Raw genomic sequence first — 11,409 nt, forward strand, 5'->3', positions numbered from 1 at the left:
GACTGTGGTCTCCAAGGACATCTCAACAGAGAGCAACTTTAAAAGCAGGATACGCCTTTAAATGTTCAACTGTCGTTGCAGTATGTTCTCTCCATGTCTTCTTCCTTTTTGTACTCATCTTATCCACAGCCTTTAGTTTCTCAGCTTCCTCCTGGCCTTGAGGTGGAGAGCTTTGACTCCTCTGTTAGAAGAAGAAGAAGATCTGCTGAAGTCTCATTGAGAGTCATCCAGTCTATGAGCAGAACCCAGAACCTGTGCCACCTCTAGTTACTGTGCACTTGGCCTTGTAGGTACAAACTAAGAACAGCCATGACGCATTTTTATGACTTCAACTCCACAGTTTCCCCTCTCAGTTGGTCCTCTCCTGTATTTCTTCCTCGCTGTCCTCCTCAGTTGCTGTGTTGGCATCTGGCTTGAAGTTTCTCCGCTCCAGTTTAAGTCACGTGGACAGACCATTAAAGGCTGGAGATGCTGCGTTCAGGTGCTCCTGGTTAAATCCTGGTTCAGTTTACTGGCTCATAAGTTGTCATATATTCAAGTAACCTGCTTTGAATTGAGGGACTAGTGAGAAAAAATGAGCAGTAGATATGTGAAATGGTTTACTGGGTAAAATACTTGTTGAATACTACACATGACTTCTATAATTTATTTCAAAATGTACATTTAAATTTTATTTCAACTATTGTATGTTGCATTCAGGCCATGTGATGAGAGGAACTAGGCCATTGCATTGTATAGAAACACTCATGTACTCACTCTGTTGGTTGATTGCAACAATTATTGTCACTTTTCTCTTGTGAAGGATTATGGACAGTTTCAAGTTTATAATGGCCAGTCAAATAATGTTTATAGTAGATGAACTACACAGTATGTATTAACCATTTACAACGTATTATAAACACCAGTTGCAACTTTACAATAAACAATTGCTTAATAAATGCTTTATAAAGTTTGTTAACAGTGAAATAACCATTAACTGGAGTTTACTTTTCTATAGCTTTAACATTTATTAATCATGGTTATTGTAAAGTGTTCACAAAAAATGTATTTATAATTTTCAAACATTGCAGTTATTTTGATGATGGTGCAGATTTCAATGTTTCCTGCAGCACCTGAAGGCAACCCTGAGCAGCGCAGCAGCTCATACAGACAGGCTCAGCGCCAGGTATCACATACAGAGGAGTGTGTGATGTGTTGTATCTCGTGTTTGACACACACTCTCGTGAATACAGCATCTGGACCAGTGTCTCCTCCCTTCTCAGGCGGATTTTTGTCTTTGGAAACTTTGTCAGTGTGTTTAGTTTGCGGGACTGAGTGTGTGATGCACTCTCAGACCTCCACGGCACAGATGTTTCCAGTTTGACCGCCTCTCCCGTCTCGTCTGGTAAGTTTGAATGGCTTGCATCAATGAGGCAACATTGCATACGTATATAAAACTTGACTCGCTGATACTGTTGAACATGCATGGATATATAGCCTGTTTGGTCAGAAAAACTTGAGGCTACTTTCTTTGTAAACTGCGGAGGAAGTTTGCGGCGGTTTTTGGTCACGGTTGTCTGGAATGTGTGCTCTCTGAGACAGCCCAATAGTCACGTATACAACAGGGAGTTCTCTACACAGCATTATTTTGGACTGCATGTTAATGACATGGATGTTGGGACACAGTGTTCTTTGAAATAGTTGGTACCTAACCCTCATGTCCACTTACATAAGACAGACCCTCCCCCTTCTGCACGCACTTATGGGGAACTTGGGATAAAAGAAGGCATGCACAATTCACTTATTGCTATTTTATCAGCAAGCAACATTCTGACTTACTTTAAAGTCGTTGTATTGATTTTCCACGAATGGTTTTTACTTCACTGACTGTGGAAAATTTATTCAACCAGCTTTGGCCATTTTTAAGAAAGATGCCAGGACATTTTGTGTCCTCCAAGTGACTAAATCCAGCTGCTGAACTGATTTATGCCACACGTGAAGATTTTTACGGCATCAGACAAGATGAGAGAGGATTTCACAATCACAGCTCACACTTCCAGCACGGTTTATCCTCCTTTTGCAACTGGGAACACCAAAGTTTATGGGCTTTCTGTTTATTGCAACTCCCAATAACTTTCAGATTCCTTCCACTGTTGATCCTTGCCTGTTGTGTTGTCTCAGTTTATTCCCTGATTGTTGGTTTTTGTCCAGGGTGCCCCGGACCATTGGTGCCTGAGGAGAAAAAGGGGAGGATGGAAACGTCGAGATGGACATACATATGAGTGATGTACAAAGAACCAAATCACTCTAAGTTGCTTTAACTTTTCAGCCCTGTAGTAAACAGAGGACAGTCAAGACTGATGACTATACATGAAAGAATATCTGGGATGACTTTCTACAGACAAACTGTGAAGCAGCATAGAGGAGGAAGGAAAATCACCACATCTCTGTAGCCTGCAAACCCAAATCTGGTGAGCGTCTCTGTATCTGCTGTCTGAAGAGCGGTATGAACCTCTGCGAGCCTGTTCCAATGCATTCCTGTCCGGTACTTAACTGACGTCAGTGTCTCCAGAAGATGCTGAAGAAGATGATGACCATGAGGAGGATCCTACATGTGAAGGGAGATGTGATGTGCACTATACTGCTACTGCTGCTGTTCTGTCTGCTGCTCTATGCCCGCCAGGTAAGCCTCGAACCAGTCACAGTCTAAACTAGACAATACAACGCTGTCCTTTACAAAAAGTACTTTAAAGTCAGCTGTCCTCTTCCCACATCACATCAAACCTCCTCCATGTGTCCAGGTCGTGCTCTCCTCTGGGTGGGACAGACCTTCGTGGAAGTTTGAAATCCACGACTCCCCCAGCTCCAGCAGGGCCCTGCTGGGCGCCAGCGGGGCTAAATCAGACCAGGAGTCTCCAGGGGTATGACCTGATCTGATCCAAGTTATGAATGTGTGTGCATGTTTGCATGTAGTAGGTATCAAAATCTAAGTGTACAGGTAAATATGGGTACTGAGAAACTACAGCTACACAGTATTTTATACTGACAATGGATCAAAAGACCATGGGTGATATAGCTGATGCTAGGCCTGTATCATGTGTTTTCTCATGCTACATAAGGTAACTAACCTGAGTTGAGGAGGGTGATTGCTGTTAGAAAGAAACAGTTTGCAGTGACAGGTGAAGGCGGTGAAGTGATTGATGTTGTGACGGAGGATTCTGTGACAAATCACTGAAACTGGACCAGGACCGGTTGTGATCTGCTCACCTGACGCTGCTGCAAGATGATCATTTGTTAGTCCGGTGTTTGTTTATGAGATTAGACAAGTTCTCGTTAAATACAAGGACGTGATGCTGTACAGTATGTGCTGTATGGATATTAACACTGCATATGTTAAGTGCATCAGTGTATGAACACAGTATGTTTGTGTTTATGTTTGTGTGAATATGCATCTGTGCTGATTCACACAGGGTCCAACACATTTTATAATGAACTCAGAAGAGATAAACATGAAGCAGTGTAAACAGAAAATATGATGCTACTCGTCATTTTAGCTTTATTTATTTATTTCTACTTATTATGATTAACATCCTAATGTATTTCTTCATCATTTCTCTCAATTAGCAGGTCCCATCCAGCCCTTCAGAGCCACAGCTGCCTGCCTGCAAACCCCAGTCCAAGTCCAAACCTCCTCAGTCGAAGTCCAAATCTCAGGTCAAATCTAAGGGCAAATCCAAGACGCGACGGAAAAATGCTGCGCCGACTAAGGCCGCTGGCAAACCCCTGCCCACGATGCCACCATTTGACTTTGAGGGCTACCTGAGAGATAAGGACAAAAGAGACTTTAATCTGCTCATAGACCAGCCAGAGAAATGTCACATCAGAGGAGCAGAAGAGGGAGGAGCAGGAAGTAAAGAGTCTTCTACTGCCCCCTACATGCTCATTGTAGTGAAATCTATCGCAGCAGACTTTGATAAACGTCAGGTAAAATATGCCATGTTACATTTAGCCCCTAAGCCAAAAATATTCTGTGTCACTTTTGTAAAATTAGCTGTGAATCAGCACAGAAATCATGCTGTATTTTGCTCATAACAAATGCATTAAAGTTTAAATCTACGGAAGCTCATTGCTGTCACACCACAAAAATTATAACGGACCAATTCCACATTATAACCTGTTTTTGTTGTTATAACAAGATATTTTCACATTATTACGACATACAAAATTACCACATTATACGCGATTTATCTTGTTATAATGTCAAATGTTTCATGTTATCATGTGATTACTTATACTGTTATAAAATCAAATGTTTAAGGGTATAACGTGACGATATAACATGAAAATATCTTCTTATAACACACATTTTTTATGTCACACTAATATGTTACCACATTACAATTCACATAATAACAAAATAAATAGTATATTGTTATAACAAGAAAAGTTTCTTGTTATACATTTGTTTGTTTTTTTAACGTGAAAATGACAACATTATTATTATTATTACAATAAACTTTTCAAGTTATAACGTGATACTGATCCATTTCTCTTGTTCTGGCGTGGCAGCAATGTGCTTCCGTATAAAGCTGGTAAGTTAAAGCTGCTATGAAAATTATATATATATTTATTTGTGATTTATATGAACAATGGATCAAATGAATACATTTAATGTGAAAGGAGTAACTTGTAGTGACATACCAGAGGATCATCACCCTCATTTTTTGCATCCTAAAGCTTGTTGGGGTTTTTTTTCTTTGGCCCACAACTTTACTGTTTTCATTCGCCCACATTGCTCTATCAGTGTCGTTTCCAGCCACAGCCAGCAGCTGGTCTCAGTACAAGTAATGATAAACTATTAAGTAGCTAGTGAACACAGCATCTAGCAGCATGGAGCCACATTTTTTTCATCAAGAGCTGGTGGAGACCAAAACCAGAGCTGAAAGGAGAGTCAATACTGACCTTACATTTGTCAAGTGGACATAAACGCATCTCCAAATGAATGATAATGTTGATCTGTGTCTGCTCAATGTGTGAATAAGTAATTGCTAATGTGCTAATGGCATAACATCAAATACTACAGGTTCAACAAAATACTGTCTTTCTTAGGTTGTACGTCGGACCTGGGGTAAAGAGGGCCTTTTCCAAAATGGTGTGTCCATCCGTACTGTTTTCCTGCTGGGGGTTCCCAGGAATCGGACCGCTCTGCCTCTGTGGGATCGGCTCCTGACCTACGAAAGTGAAACCTTCAAGGATATCCTGCTCTGGGACTTTGAAGACACTTTTTTCAACCTGACACTGAAGGAAACACATTTTCTGAAATGGGTTAACAGCAGCTGTCCTGATGTCAAGTCAGTATTTATAAAACTCAATCAAGACTTGATCTAAATCTCTCCTTATGTGACTCATATGTGGTACTTTTCCTGTTATCTTCTCTCACATAGGTTCATCTTCAAGGGTGATGCTGATGTGTATGTCAATGTGGAGAATATTCTAGAGATGCTGCAAGGTCGTAAGCCAGACGAGGATCTGTTTGTTGGTGATATTATTATTAATGCTAAGCCCATTCGCCGGCGCAGCTCCAAGTACTATGTGCCAGAGTTTGTTTATGGGGTGGGTCTGTACCCGAATTACGCTGGAGGAGGAGGGTTTGTCATGTCAGGACACACGGCTCGGAGGCTTAGCTCGGCCTGTCAACAGGTAATTCAAAGTTTAGTTTTAATATTTTAGTCTGTTTTTTAGAATTGTTTGATTTTCATTTTTGTTCACTTCCAGGTGGAGTTGTTCCCCATCGATGACGTCTTCTTGGGAATGTGCCTCCAGCTGATCGGCGTCAAACCATCACGCCACCAGGGCTTCCGGACCTTTGGGATCCCCCGACCGTCGGCAGCGCCACACCTCCAGACGTTCGACCCCTGTTTTTACAGGGAACTCATGGTTGTCCACAGCCTCAGTGTTCCTCAGATCTGGCTCATGTGGAACCTCCTGCACGACCCCAAACTGAGCTGCCACAACAGGACCAGCCCGACAACCTGGCCCTTCAAGTGGAAGGGGAGGATTGGAGAGACCAGGGAAGAAGTGACGGACTACGGTGAGAAGCAGGTGTTCTTCACACATTAGTGACTCTCCGCAGGGCTGAGCGGGATCTGCAAGAGCTCGAGATGACAAAATGGTCATAAAGCAGGATTTGTGGCCAGCTTGAAAGGCTCATGATGTGTTCAAAAGCACTGTTGAGTCATGTGAGACGATATCCAAGCTGGCACATAATCTTTGGGGAAATGAATTGGCAAGGGCCAAATGCTTGAGATTTTTCAGGAAGGAAGCCCAAAAGAATTTTAGGCTGCTGCCATGTGAGCCCATCTGTGTGTTCATACAGTGTTTGTGAACAACAACAAGACCTTGGTTTGCAAAGATGATTGTGCGATGAGCTCAGTCTCTTTAGACTTTTGAATCTCCAGAATGTATTGTGTTATTGTTTACACACAGACACAGTAAGATCCACAAGGACGACATAACCAAATGTGGTTAGCTGGTTTAATCACATGCACATCTGAGACCATGACATAGTTAGTATTCTGACTTTCATTGAACTGGGTGGACAGCCGGGACTTGTAATGGCAGAGTGGGAAGACAGCAGAGGCTTCCTGTGTTCTCATCGTGAATCACTAGCAGAGATGTACCTCACTTCCTCACCCTGGATAGAATCACATAATGGATGGTCGCATTATCTGTTCCCTGGAGGATCAACAAATGGGGGCTAAACGGAAACCAGCTGCACAGTGGGAACCAGCTGGGACCATAGCATGCACACGCACACGCACACGCACACACACACACACACACACTGCTGAATGTTTGAGGAGAAGCCACACGTGTACACTTGTAAACATTCTAAAACTTCAGTTATAACTATAATTATCATGATTTGATGTCTTTTTGTAGAATTGTGTGTTTCAGTTTATAACTTTGTTCTGTCTGTTTCCAAAATGTTCGGTGTTTAGTGTGGTTGTTCAACAAGCTCATGTGCTCTGGACTTCAGCTGGTGTCCTTTTTTACGAAGCTAGCATAGCTCTATGTGGGGCGGCGGAGGCTCAGGAGGCGGAGCAGGTCACCTCGTGAGAGTTGGTCGTTCGATCCCTACCTCCTCCTGTCCACATGTCATGGAGTTGAGTGTCTGGGGAAAGAACAGTCAGTTCTCTAGTCGTGGATGAATGAAACAAAACGGGTCCGTCCCTCCTTGTTAAAATGAACAAGTCGGCTACTGGGTGAACACGTTACACTTTATACAAACTTGATAGTTGGATCATAATAGATCCATTCGGAAAAGTTTCCACTCTATTTCACAACAATTCAGACATCAACAGCTAATTTGGTTTGAGGGAAAAAACCTTCCATGAATACTTTTTATGAACCACACACCCCCGTGTACTGAATGTGCTTTTTGATGAGAGGATGACTCCTCTCTACACGTCAGTGTGGGTAATTATAGTTACAGCTCTCGGGCACTGGACTGTTTAGTAATTGAAACAATCATAAATCTGCATATCCTGTCTTGTGAAGGGCTCATGGGTAAAATATAGTCTTAATTACAAATGTAAAATGCAAGTCTCCTTGAAAACAATTAAAGCACAAGGCACACAGTAGGATTTGTGCAAAATTTAAATGCTTTTACTTCAGTTGGCAGTATGTTCTTAAAAATGCCCTCACATATACTGTTTATCTGTTTTTGAATACTGTGTGTGAAATTATCCTCCATCTTCATTTGTCAAAGCAACCTACTTTAATATAAATGAGGTCTCCAGACTTACAGGGCTAACTGGTGTGATTACATGCACGTCTCAGTGCTGATCTACACACACGGACAATTAAGCCAGTTGTGATGTTGTGTTTGGCCTGTTGTCTAAGGGGGGGAAATCAATTAAACAGTTTTGTGTCTTATCTGTGACTGAGTCAAATGTTAGCTGATGTTATTTTCTTTTGAAAATCTGAAAGGAGCGATCACATAGGAGCGATCACATTTAGAGGAAAATTCTGGTCTCATTCCTTGTGACTAATAATATAATTCTGTCAGGCGTAAATACAAAACAGATGTTGAGTTTTAGCTCAACTCTGAGTTCCAATGTTTTGTAGACAAAGAAATAAAAACACCCCCAGTCTTTTTCACATCCACATTTTTATTGTTTTTTCATATCCTGGTTGCACACACAGAAAATGAATTTTGATGTCAATGAACAGTGAGCGTTTGATTTCATAAAAGTCCAAATGTTGCATTGGAGTTGTTAAGAGATCTCACATCAGCAGCTCATCTCAACAACTGTCATCAAAAGCAGTCAAAAGTAATTAGCTGGAGCAAAGCTTTCAGCCAGCCTCGTCCCTCTCTTCGCACAGCAATGTTTTGTTATTGCCTTTTGTCAGTGGACATGCTAAATAAATCTACATATTTCTTCATACACAAAGTTATAGTATTCAAAATATAAAACGCCACATTCCAATGAATTTCACAAGTTTAATTAAGCATAACCGCCCCGTTTCCAGAAACGGGTTCAAAATGTCCACAAAAAATATTGGGAGGAGAGTAAGCGAGATGGACAACAGAACATATGATACCAAGAACAGACGATACAAAGCGTTAATATGAGATTATCATTACACTGGACTGAAGCAGTCAGGTATAAATTACAACCATCTGGTTATGACAATCATTCATTCCTCCATTCAATGAAATAAGAATAAAAAAGAAAACAGGTGGATTCCAGAAGCCACGCAGACCTCCGCAGTAAAGTTTTCACTTGTTTTTCTGGCTTCCAAATGTGAGAAAAACAAGGATGTGATATGTCCACCTGAGTTTGGGTGAGATTAACTACCCAGCACCCTATAGCCCCTCTGTCTGTCTCACAATAACAACACATCATCACAGCGACCGTCTGTGGCGCTGGGTTGGGTTTACCAAATCTGGTTTAATGAGTAGAAACTTTTTCTTCCCCTCTTATACCAACATCTAGTGTGTGTTTTGTGCTGAGCTCCACCTGATAACTGAGCTTTTATGAAGCATCTTGGGTTTGCTTCATTCACTTCTGCCTCTACAGTTTCTGTCTGTTCATATTGTCTCTGACCCATCTGCTTTCAATGGAGCAAAGCTCCAGATTATCTCTTGAGATCTTGGTGGTGACCAATTTATTCAAATTCAGCAGAGGGTGGACACAGACAAAGAATCGTTTCCTTCTGGCTTCAATAAAAATCTGATACCATCTTCAAGACTTCTATTTTTTTTGTTGTTGGCAGAATTACATTGCTCAATTCATGAATTCTACAGTAAATATGAGATTTAAAAAGGTCCAGAATATAGGATTTAGCTGCATTTAGCAGTGAGGTTACAGATTGCAACCAACTGAATAACTCTCGTCTAACCCGCCCCTATAAGGTGGCGGCTAAAAACGTGTTTGTCCACCAACGCAGCGCTGCAGGCCTGCCCCAACTTTCTACATGGAGTTTGCCTTTAATAATGCTCAATAACGATGATGACGAGGGTTATCCTTTGCCCTCGTTAAAAGAGAGGGAGAGAGCGCACAGGAAAAATGCTGCCGTCACCTGTTGTGTATTCTTTTCATGTCTGACATATTCTACAGAAATAGACATTGAAACTATGTTGAAATGCTGGTATGATGTCAATAAAACTGTCCACAGATTGTTGTCTGGTCTATTTTTGCAGAGAATCTTACACGTGACGAATCACTAGTCACTGCTCTAGCCTGTTGACATGACACAAAAATGAAAAGCAAGACGTTCTGCCATGTACCGCTCATGCAGGATTTGTGACCTGCATTAATTTCATTTAATCAGACCTAGTTATTTAATTTGTTCAGATTGACCCAATGATAGAACAACTTTGAAGGTGCAATATGTAAGAACCTGTAACTGCTAAATGCTGCTGTTGTATTCTGTTTATCTGTTTTAGCTACTGTTAGCTTGTTAGCTCAGTTAACCTCGCAGCTAGCCAGGCTACCATGAGTGTTGGTGTTTACACCACAAGTGCACAAGCTTTTTTCCAAGAGGTTTTAGGGCCTGAGGATAGCTAGTTAGCATGGCAACTTCAGCAGATATCTTCTTACATATTGCACCTTTGAATGTGACACTTTACATTGAACTTTTGTAGAAAATTAGATGGAAAATGTACATGAGTGAACATAATTATTATTATTATTATTATACATTTGTATTGAGCACCCTATCCGTCTGTAGATATAAAAGGCTCATTCTAAGAATAACGATTTTTAGTTTCTAAATCCTACACACTGGTCCTTTAAGGTTTGTTTGCACATTGTTCTGGGTGTTTATTGTAGTTATAAACACACAGACAGCACATAAACAAGAGAAAAAAGAATAAAGTACAAACACAATGTTGTTTCGGGAAACCCAACCCAATCTGCCATTCTCTGCAGGTAACAGGCAAACTAAAACGACTGAGACGGCCATGATATCATGTTAGCTTGTTGCTAATGCTCAGTGACACGCACGCATACGCACTGTACAATGATGTTCAAGTTCAAATGCATTCTCAAACTGTATGTACAAGGAGGTTCATTTTTACAGAGGAGATAGAGACAGAAGTCAAAGACAGGCTCGGTGGGAGATGAGGCACAATGTTCAACGGTTTTCTTTTTTCTGGATTTTCACTTATTTACTTGCACAAGAGCAAGCTGTAGGAAGATGTTTGAATATAGCTTTCATGTTATATTACATCTGTTTCCTTATTCAACTCAAGATGCGGATAAACCAGAAAAGGAGGAGGGAACTTTGTGTTCCCAAGTTGATCAGCCTTCGCTCTTAAACATCTTAAACCTGGATGCCCAATCAGAAAATGAGATTTATTTGTTGGAAGTCATCTCGAGACATTACTCTAGCTATTGGGATCCCAGTTTAGGAAACCAGGCTGTGAAACACTCATCTCTCCTGTTTCCAGAAACCACATCGCCTCGCTTAGGAGGGAGTCTGACTAAAGGAAAGCTGCAGCCCGAGAGTTTTTCGAGTGTAAACTAGTAAACGTATAATCTAGCAACATGCACATGCTAGACTCCGAATCAGATTCTGTCCACCCTACAAAAACATCTCGACCAGAGCTCTCTTTCAGTCTACATGTGAAGGATTAGTGTTTTCCCTGCCTGTGTAAATGGAGCTTTGTGTTATGATGCAGTTTCATGGGGAACAAACGTGAACACCTTGCAGTAGCAGTTCGAGCAGAGCTGAAGCAGGGCGATGTACTGACAGCAAACACTTCTGAGTACTTGCAGCCATAGCATTGCATGAGAAAACGCTTCAATACTGAGTGGTCTGGAAATGGAAAGAAAAAAAAAAAAGCTTCCAGTGATTGTTAATGAGTCAGTTGTGAGCAGATGCGTCCTCCTGAGCTTGAACTTTAATCAGAGTCATGGA

The 11,409-nt window shown here is 41.3% G+C and overlaps 1 protein-coding gene across 1 annotated transcript; it reads left to right on the forward strand.

Annotated features, from left to right (window-relative positions):
- Positions 1 to 2,441: 2,441 nt before the first annotated feature.
- On the forward strand, positions 2,442 to 6,099 carry b3gnt9 (UDP-GlcNAc:betaGal beta-1,3-N-acetylglucosaminyltransferase 9). Its single transcript, XM_073472706.1, has 6 exons — positions 2,442 to 2,662; positions 2,781 to 2,900; positions 3,607 to 3,963; positions 5,089 to 5,330; positions 5,424 to 5,679; positions 5,755 to 6,099. The coding sequence occupies exons 1-6, from the start codon at positions 2,555 to 2,557 to the stop codon at positions 6,097 to 6,099; spliced, it is 1,428 nt and encodes a 475-aa protein (XP_073328807.1). The 5' UTR covers positions 2,442 to 2,554.
- The last annotated feature ends 5,310 nt before the right edge of the window (positions 6,100 to 11,409 follow it).

This window comes from Pagrus major, chromosome 8, assembly GCF_040436345.1.
Source record: "Pagrus major chromosome 8, Pma_NU_1.0".
Classification (NCBI taxonomy): domain Eukaryota; kingdom Metazoa; phylum Chordata; class Actinopteri; order Spariformes; family Sparidae; genus Pagrus; species Pagrus major.